This window comes from Lactuca sativa, chromosome 1 (assembly GCF_002870075.4).
Source record: "Lactuca sativa cultivar Salinas chromosome 1, Lsat_Salinas_v11, whole genome shotgun sequence".
In the NCBI taxonomy this organism is placed as follows: Eukaryota; Viridiplantae; Streptophyta; class Magnoliopsida; order Asterales; family Asteraceae; genus Lactuca; species Lactuca sativa.
The window spans coordinates 227697494-227722095 of NC_056623.2; the positions used below are offsets into that span (position 1 = coordinate 227697494).

A 24602-nucleotide genomic window follows, 5' to 3' on the forward strand; every position below is an offset into this window, starting at 1 on the left:
TTTATGTAACAGAAATTGAATTATAAAACTTTTTAAAACATGTTTGAAATGCGATCTTATTTATCTCAGTTATCGAACATGACAATCTTATTAAAAATGAATATTTCAATTATATATTTTAGAGGTAGTTCAATCAGGTTTACTTTCTTGTCTCTGATATTTTCTTAGAGGTATATTATGAAAAAAATTATAACCACAAATAATAACAAACATAAATTATATAGACATACACAACAAAGAATTACAAAATATTTTTTTATAAACACAAATCCAGAAACACTACCTGAATATTAAATTGTAAGGACTCACATGTAAAGGAAGTAGCAATGCGGACATTGACAAGTATTTACTTCAAAAGTTAGAAACATAAGTTGTTATTTAAGCTTTAACTAGGGAAGAATCCCGCTTTGCGGGGTTGGAAAGGCCAAAGAATTGGAAAAAACAGAAAAAATTTATTGAGTTATATTGTATGGACTATGCCATTTAAATATGAAAAATGCAACAAATAACAATCTACTTTGGTTTGCCTGCTCTTAAGGCCTGATACAATCTTAGAAGGGCTTTAGATGTAGCAACTTATTCAATTGTAGGTTCATACAAAAGCCTCATCAAGTTCCAAATATCATACCTACATAAAACAAATGCCATAGTCGTAAAATTTCAAAAAATAAATAAATTCTTCTTTCTATTGAATATAAAACAAACCTAAAGTCTTAATCCAATTATGAAGAAACAGTCATGGACTTACTACACATGGAATGAGATCGTGTTTTTTGGGAAGATCATAATGAGGTTGTGTGGGTAGAAAGCTTGGGTATCTTACTCATCTTCCGAAGAAGAATGACGGTAAGTGACCATGTTTGTTGTCTACATGTAAGTTCTATTGGGTGCCATTGCAATTCCAACCACTGGTACCTAAAAAGTATTGAAAATATTAGCTTACATAAAACTAATTACTTTCTCAAAAATCCTATCTTATCCTCTAGAATATACATAAGATGATGATATATTGCGTATTAAAGTATATATATTCAGTAAAGAAACAAAGGTGCACATCATCAGCTATAAGTCAAACAAAATTTTCTAAAATAGGTAACCTCTCTGTCTCATTTTTACCCATAAATAAGTAAAAAAAGAACAAAAAATTCAGCTAAAAGAATTGTAACAGATCAGTCCGCAATCTAATGAAATCTTATTGCACAAATCCATATTTTAAATATGTTATAGAGGATACTTAACCCCGTAACCCCAAGTTTTTGGTTTGGTTTAGTCAATGTTTTGTTCTTAAACATACAGAGTATAAAATCAATATTTTTTTTACCAAAAGAATAATATGTAGGGGTAGTTTGGTGAAAACTATTGAAGTCAATTTTCTTATCAAAAAAGAAAAATTATGCAAGCGCATCTTGGACAAAAACTCTTGAAATCACTATTTTTTTTACCTAACAAACTGTATGATGCGCCTCTCTCAGATGGATACTTATTTATTTAGCTATCGGGTTACACATATAGTAAATCAGTGCTTGTAAATTAATAAACATATGTTTTAAATGTAATTTTCAACATACCATAACAATATCTTGAGGGTCCACCTGTCAAAGAGATATTTAAATAAAGTTAAAAAGACTTTTTATTTTTACCTTTAAGGGTAGAGGTAAATCCATGAGCTGTCAAATGTTGATCAGTTAGCTTGGTTAGCCATAACACGCTACACACACACACACACACACACATATATATATATATATATATATATATATATATATATATATATATATATATATATATACCTGAAAATTACCAAAGAACAAACAAATTTTCAAACCAGTATAGGAAATGTTATTCCAATATACTCTAAAAAGGATGAAATCAATTTATCTCGTGACAAAACGAAGTAGGCCTTGGTATGACTGTGAGAGTAACTCCCAATAACTCATTGGAACACCGATAACTTTAAATCTGATAAAAATGCAAGAAAAAAAAAGACAGAAGGTTTACACTTCTTGTATTTTTCAGATTAGTATCACCCAACCCAACCCATTATACAAACATAAGTGAAGATTTCAGATAAGGGAGATGACCAGAGAGATTTGCAAAGTGCAACTCAATTAATCCACACTGTTCCTACAGATGATGACAAATCAAAATTTAGTGGAGAGTAGAGACCCAAAATGACTTGTAACGGTTTATAGCACAAGATATGATACAAATTCTCCTAAATATTCAAACATCTGTCAGACTGCTTCTCGACTATTGAACGGATGAAGTAGTATTAAATAGATTTGTCAATGACTACAGAAAGTTAATATCTAAAACCCCTTACAAATTCAATCGAGAGTTTAATACACAGAGATGTTGAATTTTAAGTACCTGAGCAAGCACTGCATTAAATAAATTAGAACCTGAAAGAAAGCAACAACTTCGACTCCACTGATTTTTCCATCAATATCCAAATCTACTATTCGGAAAAGCTCATTGAATTGATCCATTCTCCACTTCAAGTATATCGTTGATTTCCAAAATCAATTGAAAAAAAAAACCACCGTCAAAACAATTCCCAGATCAGTAAGAACATAATTCGAATCAAAAACCCAATTGATAAATGGAAGGATATACAGAAGAAATTAGGGCTTAGATAATTAAAATCGAAAGTTGAACTCTCAAATAGTCGAAAATTGAACTCTCAAGCAGTCAAAAATTCGAGTCTGTGCCACCGTCTAATCAGAACAAAATTGGAAAAGCAGCGAAATGAAACCGATTGTGTGACGGCGAAGCAAAGGAGGGAAGTACCTGGTGTAGAGGGAAGCGATCGGTAGTGTACTAACCCAGCAGAGAGATAAACTAACCCATGACTGATATGAGTTGGTCGGTCCAATTGTGGTTTGGTCGGATTCTCTGATAGCAGTTCGTTAACGACCTCAGTGTGCCCTTTTGGATGCAATCGGGAGGAGATGTAAGGGAACCTCCGGTCACTGCTTCCCCTAATAAAGATCGCATATGCCACAACCGCACACCGACAACCAGGGTAGATCGGTCGTCTCCTTATCTAGTGTTGCCATTTGCCAATTCCAATTTTTGTCTAGCAGTGAAGGCCATAACGAAAGAGCAAAGTGAGAAGGTCGATTGTTCTTCGTAGAAGAAGGTAAGCGGTGGAAAAAGTCGATATGGCAAAAAAGAAGGAGCAGGAAACAAACACGTAGAAAGGAGTTTGAGAAACGAAGACATCTGTAATCCACTTTCATGTGGAATATAAATTATTTATTAAGAGAAAGAAGACAACAAAAGAAGAAAAAAAAACCATAAAAAAAATTATTAGCCAATCAGAATGAAGAACTGTTCATGTGTCACTTGTTAATTAGTATATATATAATGAGCTTCGTAGAATTTTAAAAAAAAATAACTACAATATTTATTTATATTAATGAAAAATACCAAATAATTTACATCAATTGTACATTAACAATATCAAATCTTATAAATATCTCCAACAAAATCACAGCATTTGATTCGACGCATATTACAAAAGTCCACCCTATTAATTTACTTCTGAGAATTTTTTAGTTTTGAAATATTATAAAAAAAAAAGTACAATGTCATAATATATATAAATCAATAAAACATTACTTTAAAAAAAAAGTTCTTTGCACATTTCCCTCACAATAGCTTGTTGGGAAAATGACTTATAAGGGTAAGTTTGTTTTAATATCGTTCAAAAAACACAATTCAAGTTTGGCTTGTTCAAAAAACATCATCCAAGTAAGGTTTTTGTACAAAAAATACCAACAAACTATCCATTTTGTTCAAATCTCACCTTAAAGTAACTTGCACTTTCAGGTGAGCAGATGAGTTGCCATATTTTGTTGATTTGGCATATTTAGGTGGTGAGTTGGCAAATCTAATCAACAAATAAAAAAAATCCACGTCAATAAATAGATTTAGGGCACAAGCTCACAACTGATGAATATGACTCCTTGCATATGACTCCTAATGATCGAATTCTTCAAACTTTCGAGGCTTCTCCTGTAAATCATTAAACTCCATCTCAGGCTCACCTATTTCCAACAAAAAGAACAAAATTGATCATGTAAATCCTTGTTGTTGGAGGTACCCTTCTCGAATATGGATTTTATGGTGCCTTATATTTCTCTAGCAAGGTTTTGTTATGGTGCTGGACAACTTTGCCCCCTATTGTGCATTTCTATTCTTAGCTTCCCTTACGTCTACAGTAGTGAAGTCCATGACATGTGGGCTTACAATATTTGCCACCTGCCATGGTTAATTTCTTTCTAAAATGCAAGGAGGACCCATATTATTGGGTGAAGATATTTGAAAGATGACTTAAACGAATACATGAAAGGCAATGTATCTTATATAAAAAAATTAATGCTTCTTTAAAACAGTTGACTGATAACACTTGAAATAAGATTTTTTTAGGATACATTACAGTGAAAAGGACACTTAATGTCCCTAAATTAGCAACTAAAGTTCCATCTTTCAAAATGGAAAATTTGGTCAAAATGGGAAATTTGGTCAACATCTATTTCAACAAAGTTTATCATATAAGAGGTTGTATATGACATGATCAACAAGGGTTGATTAAGATGAAGGTCAACATGGGAAATTCGGTCAACATCTATTTAGCTTTTCGTATGGCTACCAACATATATCAATGTACTTTTGTTGCTAATGCAAACATAAGTGCTCCTCAAATGGGACAAAAGGAATAAAAAGGCATAATTGTCATTTACTTACTGTTATGCCATTTATCTATTTTTTGTCATTTTTATAATAAGCCATTATAACATTGTACTCTTGAATTTTCAAACTACATTGTTTTTATAACAATATATGGTAGTAAGAGGATATACTAAACAAATGTGACAAAATGGGACAAAAAGGTATAATTGTCATTTTTTATATTAAGCTATTGTACTATGCATAATATATTCAATTATGGATGCACTCTCGAATTCTCAACTTACATTAAAGTAATAATAAGAAATGGATGTAAGATGTAGTGGGAAGGTTGTCTATGATGGGTTTTGGCCATATAAACATTCCTATGTGCACATACAAACCCTAATGCTTGGATCTAGGTTTCTCTAATTAAACATGCATTGGATCCAATACTTCTAATGACTAATGGAGTATAAGAACAATACAAAATCAGAATTAGAAGCTTACCTTGAAACACTTGTTTGATCTTCTTGTTCTTGGAGCTTTAGAGTCACAAATGTCACTCCTCTAATGGCTTACAAACACCAACTAGCAAGAGGATGATTTGAGAGAGAGGAGAGGGAATAGAAATCAGCCAGGGTTTCTTTGCTTTAGCAGAGGTGTCGATTTCCCTTGCCCCAAGGGTCTATTTATACTTGTAAGGCTCCTAAGGTTTCACCCTTAAACCCTAGTTGGATAATCTTTACTTAAAGCAATCCAAATCCTTTCCATGATAAGCTCTTGGACGATTTATGGCTTATCCCAAGCCCTAGAAATCGTCCAACCCTATCCATAAAGGATTTACAGCCCAAAGTGTAACTATCAAACAATTGACAGTTTATACCCTCTTATTTAATTAATCTCTTTAAGTCACCAAATTAATTCTAATTAATTTATGACTTATATTAATCAAATAACAATATTATCATTCCTTATATTATTCTCATAATATATTAATAATATTTATTCTCTCATAATAAATCATCCTGTCAAGTTGCTATAGTGAAGGCAACCCAAAAGGACCATGCACAATAGGGTCAAATACTTGCCTAATATAGTTGCAGCCTTAGACACTATTCCAACAGTCTCCCACTTGGATAAGTCTAGTAACTATATGCACAAGTACAATTCGATTTGCAATCGTAGCTCTCAAAGACGCTGTCAAACTCTGATCTAATCAATCTTGTCCTTTAGATAAGAGATCGTACAGTCCTCTGTTAGATATCATGCTGACAATTCTATGGAATAATTTGTCTAGCATTTTGGTTTCTCGATCTCCGATTCATTTGACATAGAACTTAATCGAACACATCAATTCAGTTCTGACCGGGCCCGGCACATAAGTCAAATCAAATCATCGAGCGGCCGAGATATCGCTTTTACCCTCTTAGGATAAAAGTAACAGATAAACTTCGACTTATATGCATTTACTTATTCATTAATCAACTATACACAACAATGTGTTTTATAACACCGAGTTACTGATGTGTTTTCGCATTATCAATGTACAACCAATTAACAAATAACAAACCATATATCTAGGTTTTAAGACTATATGATATTATCGTCTTGCGATCACCCTTTTATATCATATTCCATAAGGTGATTCCAGCAAGTACGGGTTTGTTCCAATGCTCAAAACCAGCTCATAAGCACTCATGAACGTTGCAGCAACCCTTTGCTATGTCTAAAACCATTTAGACAATCTACACACCGATTCATGACAATCTTCATTCATATCTACTTCCAACATATGAACGATTGTGGAAAATTTGAATAATTAGATTACTCTTAATAAACTCAATTATTCTGGAAGTCAAAACATGCAAAATGAAAAAATAGTTAAAAAATTAACATAAGACAGTAACATTACTCATAAATAATACTCCTTTATTTAATTACATTTATCTATTACATGTTTCTACTACTATCTAATCTATGCCAATATCATCCTTCAGCCCAATACTCCTAGCATGCTGCAAGTGCTTAACCCTACTCAGTCCCTTCGTAAGCGGATCTGCTAGGTTATCTTCATATGATATCCTCTTCACTACAAGTTGTCCTTCTTCTACACGATGTCTAATGAAGTGATATTTTCTGTCGATATGTCGAGATCTACCATGATCCCTTGGTTCCTTGGTCAAGGCAACCGCTCCTTTATTATCACAGAAAATCTCCATGGGCTCCTTTATGGCAGGTACAACTCCAAGATCACCGATGAAGTTCTTCAACCATATTGCCTCCTTCGACGCTTCGCTCGCTGCAATGTACTCTGATTCGCACGTTGAATCAGCTACGGTTTCCTGCTTGGAACTTTTCCAAGTTACTACTCCTCCATTTAGGGTAAAGACCCAGCCCGACTGCGAACGGTAGTTGTCCCTATAGGTCTGAAAGTTGGCGTCACTATACCCTCGCACCTTCAAGTCATCACTCCCTCCGAGGACTAAGAACCATTCCTTCGTCCTCCGAAGGTACTTAAGGATACTCTTAACCGCAATCCAATGGGCTCTGCCAGGGTTCCCATTGATATCTGCTAACCATGCTCAAAGAAAAGGCTACATCAGGGAGAGTACAAGTCATAGCATACATGATTGAGCCAACTGCGGAAGCGTATGGTACTCGGCTCATTTTTGCTATTTCAGCTTCGGTACTCGGACTTTGAGTCTTACTCAACTTGGCATTACTTTGTATCGGTAATTCTCCCTTCTTCGAGTTTTCCATACTAAAAAGTTTTAGTACCTTCTCTAAGTAAGTGTTCTGACTAAGTCCTATTAGTCTCTTACTTCTCTCTCTTACTATCCTTATTCCCAAAATATAGGAAGCCTCTCCGAGGTCCTTCATAGCGAAGCACTTCCCGAGCCAGGACTTAACCTCCTGTAGAGTCGGGATGTCGTTTCTTATGAGTAATATGTCATCGACATATAGAACGAGGAAGCTTACTATACTCCCACTGGCTTTGACATATACACACGATTCATCTTCGCTTCGTACAAATCCAAACTCTTTGACTTTCTCATCGAAGCAAAGATTCCATCTGCGAGATGCTTGCTTAAGTCCATAAATGGACTTCTCAAGCTTACACACTCTATTCGGATGCTTCGGATCCACAAACCCCTCTGGCTGAGCCATGTAAACATCCTCAGCCAACTTCCCATTAAGGAAAGCGGTCTTGACATCCATTTGCCAAATCTCATAATCATGAAATGCGGCAATTGCTAGCATCACTCTAATAGATTTTATCTTCGCGACTGGTGAGAAGGTCTCATCATAGTCAACTCCGGGAGTTTGAGTAAAGCCCTTCGCAACCAATCGCGCCTTATACGTGTGTAATTTTCCATCCACGTCGGTCTTCTTCTTGAAGATCCATTTGCACCCAACGGTCTTACGTCCGGGCACATTATCAACCAAATTCCAAACTTGGTTGTCATACATGGACTGGATCTCGCTGTCCATAGCCTCTTTCCATTTTGCAGACTCCGGGCCTGCCATGGCTTCCTTATAGCTATTAGGTTCATCAAGGTTTATTAGTGTACCATCACTAATATATGTGTCCCCTTCGGTAGTAATATGAAAACCATAAAACTGGGGTTGAACTCTAACTCTTTCGCAACGTCTAAGAGGTAAGGATTAGTCAATCGGTTCAACCGGAGTTTCCTCCTCGGGTTGAGTGCCAGCGGTAGAGGTTCCTTCATCTATCGACTCTTGAATCTCTTCAAGCTCGATCTGCCTCCCACTGTCTCCTTGGCTTATGAGTTCTCGCTCTCGGAAAACTCCTCTCCTCGCAACAAAGACAACATTATCCTTCGGTCTATAGAAGAGATATCCAAAGGATTTTTGCGGGTAGCCAATGAAAATACATCGCTCACTACGAGGTTCGAGCTTGTCGTGAGTATCTCGTCTTACGAAAGCCTCACAACCCCAAACCTTGATATGTGCCAACGAAGGAGCTTTCCCTGTCCACATCTCGTGAGGTGTTTTGGCAACCTTCTTAGTAGGGATTCGGTTAAGGATATGGGTGGCAGTCTCTAAGGCATACCCCCAAAAAGATATTGATAGTGAAGCACGACTCATCATAGAGCGAACCATGTCCAACAAGGTTCGATTACGCCTTTCTGCCACACCATTCAATTGTGGTGTCCTAGGTGGCGTCAATTGTGAAACTATTCCACACTCCTTGATATAATCGTGGAATTCAAGACTTAGGTACTCTCCTCTTCGATCGGATCGAAGCATCTTGATTTTCCTGCCCAATTGATTCTCCACTTCATTATTGAACTCTTTGAACTTTTCAAAAGTTTCTGACTTTTGCTTGATTAAGTAGATATACCCATATCTACTATAGTCATCGGTAAAAGTCACATAGAAGCGGTTTCCATCTTCGTGGTTGATCTAAACAGTCCACATACATCGGTATGTATTAGGTCCAATAGACCCTCACCCCTTTCACACGTACTTGTGAAGGGTGACTTGTCATCTTTCCAAGTAAACAAGATTCGCATGTGTCATCTTCCCTAAGGTCGAATGACTCCAACACTCCATCCTTTTGGAGTTGGGCTATGTGCTTCTTGTTGACATGTCCAAGACGACAATTCCACAAGGATGCTCTATCCATACTATTGGAAGAATCCATGCATAAAACATCATTTCCTAAGTTATCTACAATCATAACTGTTTCATAAATTCCATTACACGGTATAGCTTCAAAATAAAAGACACCATTTAGATAAGCCAAAATAGAACCATTCTCATTATTAAAAGAAAATCTAAAACCTTGTCTAAACAAACCATGAAATGAAATGATGTTTCTGGCCATTTCTGGCGAATAAAAACAATTGTTCAAATCTAAAGATAAACCATTCCTAAGCACCAAAGAATACACTCCAATCTTGGTAACAGGCAACGATCTTCTGTTCCCCATGATTAGATTTATTCTTCCATGCTCCACGTCTCTATTTCTTCTTAGTCCCTGCACATTAGAACAAATGTGGTAACCACAACCGGTATCAAGAACCCAAGAAATAGCATGAGATGAATCGTTAGATTTAATTGTGTATATACCTGCGAAAGACGGCTTGATCTTTCCTTCCTTGATGGCTTGCAGGTACTCTGGGCAACTTCTCTTCCAATGTCCTATCTTGTGGCAGTGGTGGCACTCTGCCTCCTTTGGGTTAGGGCAGGGTTTAGCAGGATCAACTTTAGTCCCACTAGAAGAGGCACCATCTCGGGACTTAACCTTGCGATGGTTCTTAAACGAATCATTCCTCTTCTTTCCCCTTCCTTGTCCAATAGCCAAAACAGGAGCAGCAGGTGGATTGGGAGTTGGTTCAACAGACTAGTCCTTGAAGTGGCTCTCAGCGACCCTCAAGAGACCTTGGAGCTTGCTTAGGGTGACCTCTTCTTTGTTCATGTGGTAGGTCATCCTAAATTGATTGTAACTTGGAGGCAAAGAGTGAAGCACCATGTCGATCTCCAAGTCTTCCCCAAAGTTAACATTCAACTTGCGAAGACGGTCAACATACCTTTGCATCTTTTGCAGGTGCACGGTAAGAGACTCTCCATGACCCATTTTAGCAGAAATCATGTTAGTGAAAATCTCATAACGCTCTTGTCTCGCGTTTTGGTGGTATCTCTCCAACAAGTCTTGGTGCATCTCGTACGGGTACATGTCCTCATAGGACTTGTCACACCCCCAAACCAGAACGGTGGAAACGTTCGGGGGCGGAGGACGTCATATTCAGTATCATAAAAGTTCATAGAAAGGAAAGTACACACCACCATACATATATAAAGGTTTTGAAAATGTTTACATAATTGTATTCATTACATGTTCAAAAGATAAATACATAAACATCTTTCAAAAGAAGTAATTAACGCCAGCGCGTTAATCCCCAAAACTTGATTTCCAAACCTGCTTAGCGGTTCCCTGAGAATACAAGTTATTTCAAAGAGAAAGTGTCAACAATTAAGTTGGTGAGTTCATAAGTGGTTTAGAAAAATTGTATGCCATTCCAAATTGAGTGTATGTTTTCCAAGAAAATCCCTTATTTTCTTATAAAAGTATGAAATGCATGAGAATATTTGTATTGAAAAATGTAGATAGTTGAATCAAGAAAATCCCTTATTTTCCTATTAGTTATTTGTTTTGTATACAGGAAAATCCCATATTTTCCTAAAGTAATAGTTAATCTAATGTCCAAGACTAGAATCCGAAAGCAAATGACATGCTTTAGAAGGTTGAAGCATAGATTTATATAACAAAACCTATTAGAAGATTGCAGTTTGTTAGATGAAGAATAGTTTTAATAGCTACTCATTCATCAATCAGAAGTACTATAATAATTGTATATCCGATGAGTTTTATAACCATACTAAACATAATATGCCTGTAGCGACGTTCTTCAGGCGTCGTAGCGTTATGACAAACTGTCACCCCAAAGGACGGACTGTAGCTAACAGTCAGGGCGCGGGATCATGACTTCCCGTATAGATCTATACACATTTGACACGTTCTCCGAACGGGAGACTCTGGTTATAGACAGGACTTGTAGCGATACCTTCTAGAAAAAGGCAGTATTTGAAGATGTACATGTCTCACGGATTCTCAACTAAGTCTGTATTGTAAACATTAACATTTTCCAAATGTTATTACACTGTAGGTAAGAGCACATCAACCTACAGTGTTATTACACTGTGCTTCAAAGAGTCAAACGCTGCTTCATACAGTTCACGATCTCAAACCAATTACCATAATTGTCATACCGCAACTCCTGCCTCTACCTGCACACCACTTGCTCGATCCATTCTCTGCACGAATAGCTCAATCTCTTCTCTGAATTTCTACATCTCAGACCAATTACCACCATCGTCACATCTACCTCCACATGCGCGCCACTTGCTGGAACTGTTCTCTGCACTGGTTGCTCTATCTCCTCTCTCTATTTCTATGACCTCATAGCTGTCAGCCACACCTCACCCATCATAAGGTATTTTCTTCTTTGACATCTTTTGAGCATCTTCAAAGATTTTTTGGGTCATTTTCCTTTCCTTCTATGTTCCCATGTCAAAATTCTGTGCTCATATGACAGAAAAAAAAACATGGGAATAAATTAGGGCTAAAGTTTCCATGCTATTCTATTGAGTCTGTATCAGAATTTTTTGTTCGTATGATAGAAAACCATGAGCAGAAATTAGGGCTAAAGTTCCCATGGTATTATGTTGATTCTATAAATTAGGGCTTAAGTAAAAGTAGACCAGCAATAAACAAATTTAGTAAAAAAAAAAACTATTGTGGCCTTCAATCACCACAATCTGTTCATCTTCACAGTTCCATTCTTGCAATCGACTTTCGACTTCAGGGGTCATAAGAGAAGCAAGCAGGATAGTGGTCTGAATGGAGCTCCCAAGACAGCAAGACAAAGGTAAAAATTCCTCATTTTAGTTTATTCTTCACAGATTCATTAATCTCAGTTCCCAATTATTAATTAAATGCCTTAATTTCTCTTTCTCCCTGAATAACATATTGAAAGTGTACTTATATAATCAAATTTTCCTTTAATAAACAAAAATACCAGTTTTGTTTCTTTGCTTTCTGCCATAATGCATTTTTCCTTTGGTAAACAAAAAGAAATATTAGCATCAAAGTTTGAACAATTGTTAAATTTGATTTTCATTATGTTACATGTAAATGATTTATTGCCCATGTCTGCATTCTTAGCCATTAAATGATTGTTTCAGGTTCCTTATATTGTTATCGGTTGCTTTAGTTCTATTTCCTACCTTTGGATTTCAAAAAGGTACCCTCTAATCCGTGCTATGTATAATGTGTTGTTTTCATCGCTTATTTTGCTTGGCCTTTTTTCTTTACTAACTGATTTGTTTTTGCTATATCTTGATGCCTCTATCTTATATTGTTATGATTTTCCATTATATTAAAATCCAACTTATTTCTTTCACCGATTCGTTTCACAACAATATGCAACGAAAAAAGAAAAAGCTTAATCATAATGATGAACATCCACTTGAAAATTATGTTTCTTCTCCACAATCTAGCCCACATGCTTTTTCTGATAGCCCATCGAGTTCTAAATCTACAAAAAATCGTGTGTCAAAAAGGCTTATGTGTACAAAACTTTCGGTATTCAAGGACTCTCATATTTCAACACCTCATGTCCAACAACCTCATAATTCTCAATCTTTTAATTCAGGTGATAGTCACAGTAATAGAATCAATGGTATGTCTAAAAAAAATCCGTCTGCCATTCTTCTTGATGGGGTTTCTCATGTGTATGCATGATATGTTCACCACCTGCTTAAGCATGACTCAGATGTTATTAACTATGTTGTTTGTCATGTTTTCCAGGTCCATCTACTGCATATTTGGATTTGGGTGATTGTGACCAAATCTGCGAGCATTGCTATGCATGCTTCTGGTATGCTGAACGACGGAAAGGTCTTCCCGAAAATCAAAGACCTAAATATAGTCGTTGTTGCAAAGGCGGTCGGGTAATGTTGCCGCTACCAAGGCAGCCTCCAGAGATAATTAAAGAACTCTTTAAAGATAAGCACTTTATGGAAAACATCCGTGCTTATAACATGATGTTCACCATGACTTCATTCGGGGAAAAAGTGGATGATTCAGTTAATAATGGGTCAGGGCCATATGTATTCAAGGTAGAAGGGCAGATTTCTCATTGGATGGGATCTTTGTGTCCACCAACTGATGGTAATCCAAGGTTCTTGCAAATGTATATCTATGATACTAATAATGAAGTTTGCAACAGACTTCGTCATTTTAGTGGCTCTGAATTTGGCGATCTAAAACCAGAAATTGTCAAGACTTTGATTGACATTTTAGACAAAATCAATGATTTAGTCAAGCTATTCAGAACAGCTAGAGATATATGTCTTCACGAACAACCTCAAGAGTTCATGGTCAGGTTATATAATAGTGGAAACCAAATGCGCTATAATGCTCCTACTCTGGGTGTGCTAGGCGGAATTGTTTATGACAGCGGGCCTACATGTAAAAATGATTTTGACATAATAATCCGCATGAGAGATGGGCGGCCTCGAAGAATAAATAAGTTGCATCCTTTGTATATGGCGTTGCAGTTCCCGTTACTGTTTGTTTTTGGTGAGCATGGTTGGTCGATCGAGCTTAAGCAAGTAAATGATGGATGTATAGGTGATAAGCAACTGACGATGAATATGTTTTACAGCTTTCAACTACATGATCGGTTCAACATATATGCATTGTTACCTAGAGGAGGCAGGTTGTTCCAACACTTTTTAGTTAATGCATATATATCTATTGAGCAAAATAGATTGGATTACATTGAATCAATGCAAGATGTTTTTAGGACCGAGTACCTTCAGGGCGTTCATGATGCGTTATTGAAAGGTGATTCTGATGGCCATGATGTCGGGAAAAGGACAATATTGCCCGCGTCTTTTACTGGCGGTCCTAGATATATGTACAAGCATTATCAGGATGCCCTTGCTATATGTAGAGTACATGGAAATCCTCAATATTTTATAACATACACTTGCAATGTTAAATGGCCAGAGATTTCAAGATATCTAGCACAATATCCTGGAATGAAGGCTGAGGACAGGGCTGATATTATTGCTAGAATATTTGAGATGAAGGTTAAGGATTTTATTCACTATTTGAAAAATGAAAAACCTTTCGGACAAGTTGTAGCAGGTAATGTCATTATTAACTGACATATTGTTCATCCATTACAATATATTGTCTCAAAATATTATATCCTTATCTTATGTTTTTTTTCTTATGCATGTAGAGCTGTATACTATAGAATTCCAAAAAAGAGGCCTGCCCCATTGCCATACTCTCCTGTGGGTCTCACCTCCATATAAAATTCATACCCCAGAACAGCTTGATCAGTTTATTTCTGCTGAAATCCCTGATCCAGTCGTTGATCCTCAACTCTACAAGATTGCCACCGAGCTTATGGTGCATGGACCATGTGGTCTTGCAAAGATGAAAGCACCATGCATGTTTGATGGGGTCTGTTCAAAGCATTTTCCAAAAAAATATGAAGATCTCACACAGTTTGATAAGGATGGGTATGTTCATTATAAGAGAAGAAATGATGGGTGCTTTGCAGTGAAATATGGAATCAACCTAGATAATGGATATGTTGTCCCATACAACAAAAATCTTTCTCTGGTTTTTCAGGCTCATATCAATGTTGAATATTGTGGTTGGAGTATGATGATTAAATACTTATTCAAATACATTTCCAAAGGAGCTGACCGTATTAGAGCCAAAATTACTAAATCTCTAGGTGAGCCTTCTGATAAAGTTAATAAAAAAACAAGCAACATCAATGAGATACAAAACTTTGTAGATGCTAGATTCATTTGCCCTCATGAGGCAGCTTGGAGGATATTCGACTTTCACATCCATCATCGAAATCTTGTCGTGCAAGTGCTAGCAGTTCATTTGGAAAACATGCAAACGGTTACATTTAAGGACAAACAACTGTTACAAGATGTTGTTGATGATCCAATGATAAAGAAAACAACTCTTACACAATGGCTAAAAAACAATCAGATTGATGACAGCGGTCATCATCTTACTTATCTTGATTATCTATCAAGATATAAATGGATTGCTCGAGGGAAGGATTGGTGTCGTAGAAAGTCAAAGAAGACGCCTCCTATTGGTAGATTAATCTATATTCATCCAACATGTGGTGAGCTCTTTTACCTAAGGATGCTTCTCAGTCACCAGGTTGGATGTCAGACATTTAATGATATTAAGACAGTAGGCGATGTCATATTTCCAACCTATCGTGCTGCATGCGAACAATTGGGCCTACTTGGTGATGACAAAGAATGGACATATGCATTCGATGATGCTTCTAGCTGGGCAACTGCTGAAGAACTCAGATCCCTGTTTGCTCACATGCTTATATTTTGTGATGTTGCAGATCCTCTTGCTCTATGGACAAAACAATGGCGGCGAATGAGTGATGATATAGTCCAAAGAGCAGCTGCAGATTCACATGTTGTGAACTTACATGTTAATGAAGTTGACTTGCAACAGTATGTATTATATGAGTTAGAGATCTTGCTAAATTCTAATAACAGTTATTCCTCACTTTGTGATTATGGTTTGCTTATGCCTCCACCGCACTTGCTTGCAGAATTAAAAAATAAATTGCTCATGGAAGAGAGAAATTATGATAGAGTTTCTCTGAGCCAAAAAAAGGAAGTTATGTTGTCTGCGCTTAATTCCGAGCAACATATTATTTATGAGACTGTTATGAAAGCTTCTTTGCAAAACCATCAACTGCTTATGTTTGTTTATGGGCATGGTGGTACCGGTAAAACATTCCTTTGGACCACAATCATTTCTGCGCTCAGGTCTGCTGGGAAAATTGTTTTAGCAGTTGCATCTTCTGGTATTGCATCTCTTTTGCTACCCTCAGGAAGAACAGCACATTCTCGATTCAAGATTCCATTGGACCTTACCAATAACTCCATCTGTAGCATAAGTAAAAACACACAGCTTGCCCGTTTGCTTAGTGAAACTGCACTGATTATTTGGGACGAGGCACCAATGACAAATCAAAGATGCTTTGAGGCATTAGATAAGACACTTAAAGATATACTTAATGAGCCAACGCAACCTTTTGGTGGAAAATCAGTGCTGTTGGGTGGGGATTTCAGACAAACTTTACCTGTAAAACCTAAAGGGAGCAAGAGAGACATCATAGAGTCATCTATAGTTGAATCGTCAGTATGGAGCCATTTCAAAGTATGTAAATTATCAAAAAATATGCGGCTTCTTCAACCTAATCTGAGTAACAAAGAAAAAGAAGAAATTGCTGCTTTTTCATCATGGTTGTTGCAGATAGGAGATGGACGTGTTGGTGTAGATGATGAAGATGATCCTACTGACACCAAATGGGTAGAGATACCAGAAAAATATCTCATACCAGATCATGAAGATGCTCTTAAGGATTTAGTTCGCTTTATATATGACGAAGACATTTTTCATAATCCAACAGCAACCATGTTCTGTGACAAAGCCATTGTTTGCCCTAAAAACGAAACTGCAGATGAAATTAACAACCTCATATTGTGTAATCTGCCAGGGAAACCTATTGTTTATCTAAGTTTCGACTCAATTATTCCACATGCGAATGATAGAGGGGATACGGAGGTTCTTTATCCGTCCGAATATTTGAACCTACTTAACTTTAGTGGTTTCCCTACTCACCATCTTCAACTAAAAGTTGGTATTCCAATCATGTTACTCCGCAACATGAATCAGATGGAAGGGCTCTGCAATGGAACTAGCATGATCATCACCCAGCTTCTACCAAGACTTATTCAGGCAGAAATCATCACTGGAGTTCAGATAGGCCATAAAGTTTATATACCTCGAATCACTTTGAATCATACTGATAAAGAATTACCATTCATTTTCAAAAGAAAGCAATTCCCGGTCAAAGTTTGTTATGCCATGACGATCAACAAGAGCCAAGGCCAGTCTTTAAACAAGATAGGAATTTATCTTCCTCATCCAATTTTCAGCCACGGGCAATTGTACGTTGCACTATCTAGGGCTACATCAACAGCTGGTCTCAAAATACTGATTAAAAGACAAGAGGACCAGCCATCGAATTGTACAAAAAATATTGTCTTCTCAAATTTTTTAGCAAAATTAGAATCTTCACAGGTTGGTAATTAAACGCTTTTGTGATTTATTGCTTAAAATGTTAAAACTTAATGAAAAAATTTACGTAATGACCATTGTTTGGTACTTAGTATTAGAGTTACTTCACTCAAAAATCACATTTAACTGAATTTTCATTTCTTGGGAAAAACAAAATTCCTGATTTGAAGTTCTTTCTATTTTAGGCTGTAGATATGGAGCTTCTTCTTCGTTGACTTAAAAAAATCACCTTCCGCAGCAGTAGCACCGATGATGTTGGTAATATTGAAGTTTGAAGATAGAAGTGGAAGAGATCAAACAGTTGCAAGGTAATTATATGACATAATTTTATATAATATATAAATAATAGAGAAAAAAATGTAAGTAAAATATCTTTATTGGTTATGTTTTGAAATTATGTAAGTAAAAGGAAAAGAATATACAGACTTATAAACCCCTCCTATTGCTTTTTTGGTTTCTTTTAGTGCTAATGATGTTGCACTCTTCCACAGGTTTAAATAACCAAGAGAACTTTTTATTTTATTTTTTCTTGGCAGTTTTTGGTGTTCTACTTTTAATGTACTACGAGAATACAGGTCAGAATTATGAGAAACAGGTAACCGATGTGTCATTTACTTTTTTACCCTTCATGCTTTTGAGTCTTTTTTGGTTTTGGTCCAAAAAATTGTCTCTTTCCCTTTACTATTTCATGTAATTAACCTCATTGACGTGGCTTGCACCTGCACACATGGCCTTTTTGGTCTTTTCCTTCTTTATAATAAAAATTACATGTGTAAGGCACATGAAAGGGGTAAATAGACAAAAAAAATATTATGAAACAGTTAAATAGGGACCAAAAAAGGAAAAAAAATTGGTTTCTTCTATAAATCATGTTTCTTAAAGTTGTTATGCTAATAGAGCAGGAGTCTATGTTTTCTTCTATTCTAATTAAAGATTTATGAGGCTATGAAGATTTCAGGTACTCATATATGATGTTGCACTCTTCCATGGAGAACCAATGATCATTTTATGACTTTGTATGGTGAAATAATGAAGTGGAAGGCCATGTATTATCCCGTATATTTTTTAGTGTTTAAAATAAAAAAAAACTGGTGAACCTATAATACTCGGTAAAATGGTGTTTTTACACTAAAAAAAGAATAATGGTCTTTTTGTACATTTTTAAAACGTTGTTATCTTTTTAAGTCGTTCTCCGTAATTCCAATAGGGTTCCACCTAAAATGAAGAAACATTGTTTACAATATTCCTACTAAAAGTAACATTCAGAAAAGTAACATTCAGAAATTCAAACTTGAAACCATGGTTATTTAATTCTAATATTCATACTCTAGAGCTTTAACAAATAAATTAGAGTTGTTCATTTGCAATCAAACGAAAGATGAAACAAAATATATTTGTTAATTCCTTTTTTCTGTTCCATGTATCAATTCAAGTAGAAAACAACCAAATACAAATTTTTTGTCAAAAGACCTAAAATTAACTTTATTGCTTTACAGCTGGTTAATCATGAGTATTAAATTGACTTTAGGCTTGATAACTATACAAAAAATAAAAGAAACTTAATCACGTTTTTTTAGATGTATTTTTTTATCTTCTGTTTTAAACCTTAATACAAAAATAAATAACTAAATGATAAGCCTTATAACTTAAATTAGATAACAAAAAATTTAAAAATATAAATTAGATGAAAAAAAAACAAATAAATAACGATTCAACCCTTATCCCTAAAACCAACAATTCAATTTATTATCCCTAAAATCAAAAATTCTATTTATAAAAAAAAAAAGATTATCGTAATAGCAATGCCCATGCTTCACTCACTGTTTCCTCTTTCCCTCACGCAATCTTCCAAGTACGATAGAACCAGTAAGCCTTATCCCTCTTTTCCTCACGCAATCTTCTAGGTACGGTTCTCTTCGATCTCGATTTGGAGATTTTGTGATTTTTCCACCAGCCACTCCTTATTACCAGATAAAACACTTCCTGCGAGTTCATTTTTTCCACATATCGGCTTCCTGTCTTCCAGGTTAGTTCTCTTCGTTAATTAATTTTGTTGAATCTATGTTTGCAATATATTCATGCCTAATTATCATATCAATATATTAGTCTTACAAGTTTTTTAATTTTTTTTTAGGGTTTTAGTCTCTGAATTATTGATTCTAATGTGATAATGAAATATATATATACACAACTACATAAACATTGTCCTTTTATACCTATAGGTACTTATAAAGAAAACGTTTAAAAGCTTAAACCGATTTTTTAATGCTTATTTCTGGAACTGCAAGAAATTTTAAACCAACTTTTAAACACTATCTAGGTAACATGATTTTACAGTCCAAAGTTTAAAAGTATGTTGTCAATTGTTGCTTATTTTTTAAAATGTAGTTTAAAATTTCTTGCATTTTTCTGCATTTATATTCTAACTTTGTTATACAAATAATCTGAAACAAACTTAACATGAATAGTTCATGTGTAGTAGTAAAGTTACAGAAAGGTTCCATCTAATAGTGAACTTTTAGTTATTAATTATTCAACATCATTTGTGTATAAAAGGGTACCTGTAATAATAAACTTACAGAAAAGCTCCCTGTACTAGGAAAAATTCCAATCTTTTATGGGAAAAAAATTAATTGTTGATTTTTCATTTTAATTTGAACTTCATACATTCTACAAAAATGGATACAACTATGGTAGCAAACTTAAACCCTGGTGATGGAGACAAGCCAATAGAAATAAAAGTCATTAGGAAATGGTTATCATATGGGAAAAAAGCTGAATGTTGCTACATATTCCTTGATAAAAGTGTGAGTGCAGTCACCATAATATTACATGCAATTGTCAATTATAATCAATTCTTTGTTAGATACTTATACATATACATATAAAACCATTCATTTTTGGCAGGGAGATGCAATAGAAGCATGTGGTTGCTTGGGAGATAAAGGCTACTTTGATTCGATAATCAGGATGGATGGTTGTTACTCTGTAAGCAACTACGTGTGTGACAATGCAAATACTTTCTTTGTTACTGTCCCACACAAAACCAAAATCAAGCTAGGCAGGGCAACAAAATTTGAAGAAATACGTGATGATGGATTTCCTGTGTACTACTTCAATTTTCTTGCATATGGTCAATTAGGTGCAAGGCTTGATAACCATAAGACACTCACAGGTATATATATATATATATATATATATATATATATATATATATATATATATATTTCTTTTAAAATCACAAAATTGTTATATTTGTGTTAAGATTATATCGGAAGAGTTGAAAATGTGTATGAAGTAGTCAGAACTCAAGGAAATGCAATTTTGAAACTCAAACTAGAAAATTTGAGGTATTTTCTATCTCATATATCTAACAAAGACCACAGCATATCATATTTAATATTTGAAATATGTTTGTTTAGTGGGACAATGATTGAGACAACTTTCTGGGATGAGGCGGCTAACTCATTTGATAAAGAAGCTATCGAAGCATTACCTTCTCCTGTTATTGTTGCTATTACTTCAATGAAAGTCACACAGTATCTAGGTACATTTTTCTCATTTTATTGTATTGAAGCATTTTTCTTTCAAAGTACAATGCTTAATAAAGAAAAACACTTTTTTAAAAAGAAATAGACAAATAAAGTTTAAAGTATTATGCTATATTAGAAAATCAGATTAAATTACATTCCTATTTCTTGCATTAAGCAACATTTATAGAAACTGCCCTAACCTTATTATTTTTGCTTATTTTTCTTTTATTTTGTAATTAATAGCATTGTTATGTTGGTTTCTTTAATAGGAAATTTGCAACTGACAGCAACTCCAGCCTCATATATTTACATCAACCCCACTATTCCCGAGGCTGCTGCAATGGCTGCTGAGTAAGTTCTTTGATCATATTTATATAACTTTGTGACATATCTTATAGCTCATTTTCTCTTTTAGGTTTGTTGAACGACATAATCAAAACCCTGTACTCAAGATAAAATACCAAAAAAGTAAAGATGTACAAGTCGAAAAGAAAAGAAACAGGTTTCCATTGGTAGACTTGCTATCTCAAAACCCAAATGCAGTAAGCCATCAAACCTTCTCTTATCTTAAAATATATATACAAATTTTATAGTTTTAAATTTAATATAGATAATATTACAGGGAGCTCAGTTCACTTGCAAAGCATCTCTGGTTAGCATAGATGCAAGCAAGGGTTGGTTTTATAAAGCATGTCATGAATGTCGTAAAAAACTTCAAAAAAGAGGAAACACACTTGCATGCGAAGATCATGATCAAGTTGCTAAACCAAACAATTTGTAAGTACTATGTTTTTTATGTCAACTACTTGAGTATAATCATCTTAACATATATATGTCTAATAATCGTTCAATAGGTTTTTTATCACATCATACATCGCAGATGAGACCGCTCAAGCAAAGATAGTCATTTTTGATGCTGCAGCTAGAATGTTGTTCCAAACAGATTGCAACACACTCATTGATCATCATGGATACACTGATCCGTACACATTGCCTGCACCACTCACCATTCTCATAGGCCAGCCAAAAATAATTCAATTCCGATTCGCAAGATTCTGTAGGCCAGGTGCTAAAGACTTTGTAGCAGATGCTGTTTTTGAAGATATAGTTTCTCCAGAAAAAGAAAGTCACACAGAAACAGACATTATCAACCAACCAACTGCCTCATCATCATCAAAAAAAAAACACCCACTGCATCAACTGATCCTCCATCTATTGCTTCTGTTACTCCAGCAAAAGCCTTTCAAGAGCGTCTCACAACATCACCCATCACACCCGCTTCCGCTGAAACTAAACATCACCAAATGAAATCTGTCCAGAAACAACTTTTCCAAACATCATCTGAAGGTACATAAATCTTACTAATCGTTTCTTCTAGAATCTATTTTAGGAATATATATATATATATATATATATATATATATATATATATATATATATATATATATATATATATATAATATCATTTTTTTTATTATTTGGAAAATAATATTGAAGGTTTTTGCAGATTCTCTTGACCAAACAGATGGTAAGTCGGTTAAGAAGAAAAAAAATGTGTTGATGCAACAAACGTGAACAACAAAACCTGTGTTGGTTCACGAGGAAAAGACAAGTAGTTGTGCTCCATGTCATGCAATTCAGTAAGGTATATATGTAATATCATGGATTGTCTATCAATTATTTAGTATTTCCTATATTCAATATTTATTTATGCTTTTTGAACAATGTCACAGAAAATATGATTAACTTTTGAGGCTCTGCCATATTTTCTATAAAAACTTTGGAGAGCTGGTGTGGTATGTAAAAACATTTGGGACAGTTGTCACTGCGATATTTTGTTACATCATGGGTTGTTACTACCGTGTATTTTGTTGAAACCTTTTGAAGAACTGCTACTTTTGCCCCTTTTGAAGAACTGCTGCTGTTGCCATTACTTAAAATATGTTGAATATCAATGTCCCTTCTAAATATGTTTACAACTATGTAAAGTTGTTTATGTAAATATGTTTATTTAGCTTTTATTTATATTATAAGTGTTATATCTTTTTGCTTAACCATTTAACAAATTTAACATACCAAAATACATAATTCATACACTTTTCATCAACAAATTTAAATAAATTTTATTAAACAATGTGAAACTTAAACTTCATTGCTTAAAGTACCGCGGCAATGCGCGGCCATAAAACCTCGTTAAAGTAATAGTTTTGTATGCAAAGATTATCCTTTTTCACAATGTTTGACAAAGCATAAATCATAAGTTCTTAAAATGTATAAAACGGTTTAGCAACGAAGGATACTTTGGAATTACTAAATACTTTGAATAAATCTAGTGCATGCAAAGTATGACAAGAGTTTTCACATAGTAGTAATGAATCACAAGTGATTCATTTGATAAAAACGAGTAAAGTGAAACTTTATGAAATACACGATAATAACCGTATGTTTACTTGTATTTCCCCCCTAAAAGAGTATAAAAAGCACTTAAAACGTATTTAAAGTGTATTTGTAGGGATATGAACTCACTTGATAGATTGAAGAAGGTGTGACGAAAACCGAGCAGAACTTTGACTTGAAAAAGCGGATTTTCTCGGGATTCTCGGGAATCTCGGGAGCGTAAAACTTCCTTCGGGGCTTGAGTATGAGAACCAGGGCTTCGGGATAATTATTGCATGGAAAACGAGGCAAAACGCAAGAAAAACGAGAGAAAATGAGCAAGTTTCCCCGGAACCCTCGCATCCCTTTTATAGGGGCTGAGAGGCCTCAGTACGTTGGGCGCACGAGGTTACGCGGGGCGTACTCGTGCGTCATGCGTGACCGAGTCCTCGACTGCCTCGGCTTCGGATGGGACGGGGCATAGTCTCGCATAGGGGCGACGTGGACGAACCGAAGCCTAGTCCTTGAGTACGCTGGGCGTACGAGGGTACGCCGGGCGTAACTCGGATGGACCCGGTGACTCACCCTTCGGATAATACCGATTTTTGGATTTAATTTATATATTAATTATTTATCAAACTTCAAAAATTCATAACTCCTTCATACGAACTCCGTTTTCGATGTTCTTTATATCCACGCGTAGGTGAAACTATGATCTACAACTTTCGTTTAGATTCCGTTGGCAAATCTCGAAATTATTTTTATTATTAATTATTAAAAGGTCGGGGTAAGAAAAGTTCGTTAATAATTCATAACTTTTTCATACGATGTTAGATTTGGGCGTTCTTTTTATGTATGTTTGCAGTTTAATGATATCTATGACTTTCATTTAGACACCTAAGGTCAAAAAGTATTTTATTGAAACTTCGCATTTTTACATATCTCCGTTGCCGGTTTTTGTCTTAAAACTAAGAATGGTCATAACTTCTTCGTTATAACTTGGATTTTATTGTTCTTTATATGTTTGGAAACCTTAAGACGATATCTACTACATAGTGTACTCCAAACAGAGTTTTTGAATATTTCATTTTTCGATGATATTCTTATTACTTTACAAAGAGGTTACAAGGCTCGATTTTTAATGACCTGAAATATCGGGTTGTTACATCATCCCCCCGTTAGAGGGAATTTCGTCCCGAAATTAAATACAAAAGAAAAGTTTTAGGGGCTGAGGAAAAGATGTGGATACTTTTGTTGCATCTGAT

General features: G+C 35.1%; 2 protein-coding genes and 2 long non-coding RNA genes across 4 annotated transcripts; 3 read left to right on the plus strand and 1 right to left on the minus strand.

The window, feature by feature from the left end:
- Positions 1–278: 278 nt before the first annotated feature.
- Positions 279–3362, minus strand: LOC122194715 (uncharacterized). Its single transcript, XR_006184296.2, has 3 exons — positions 2791–3362; positions 749–2495; positions 279–628 (listed from the first exon to the last, which is right to left on the minus strand). It is a non-coding gene; the product is annotated as an uncharacterized LOC122194715 (long non-coding RNA).
- An 8027-nt stretch (positions 3363–11389) lies between these two features.
- On the plus strand, positions 11390–17443 carry LOC111901002 (uncharacterized). The gene is made up of 3 exons (XM_042897743.2): positions 11390–12134; positions 12921–14422; positions 14520–17443. Exons 2-3 carry the CDS (start codon positions 13222–13224, stop codon positions 17441–17443), a joined length of 4125 nt encoding a protein of 1374 aa, XP_042753677.2. The 5' UTR covers positions 11390–12134; positions 12921–13221.
- A 2631-nt stretch (positions 17444–20074) lies between these two features.
- On the plus strand, positions 20075–20976 carry LOC122194481 (uncharacterized). The gene is made up of 4 exons (XM_052768048.1): positions 20075–20235; positions 20336–20603; positions 20694–20778; positions 20859–20976. The coding sequence occupies exons 1-4, from the start codon at positions 20107–20109 to the stop codon at positions 20863–20865; spliced, it is 489 nt and encodes a 162-aa protein (XP_052624008.1). The 5' UTR covers positions 20075–20106; the 3' UTR covers positions 20866–20976.
- Positions 20977–21202: 226 nt separating this feature from the next.
- Positions 21203–22308, plus strand: LOC111901007 (uncharacterized). The gene is made up of 2 exons (XR_008229565.1): positions 21203–21312; positions 21377–22308. It is a non-coding gene; the product is annotated as an uncharacterized LOC111901007 (long non-coding RNA).
- Positions 22309–24602: the final 2294 nt, after the last annotated feature.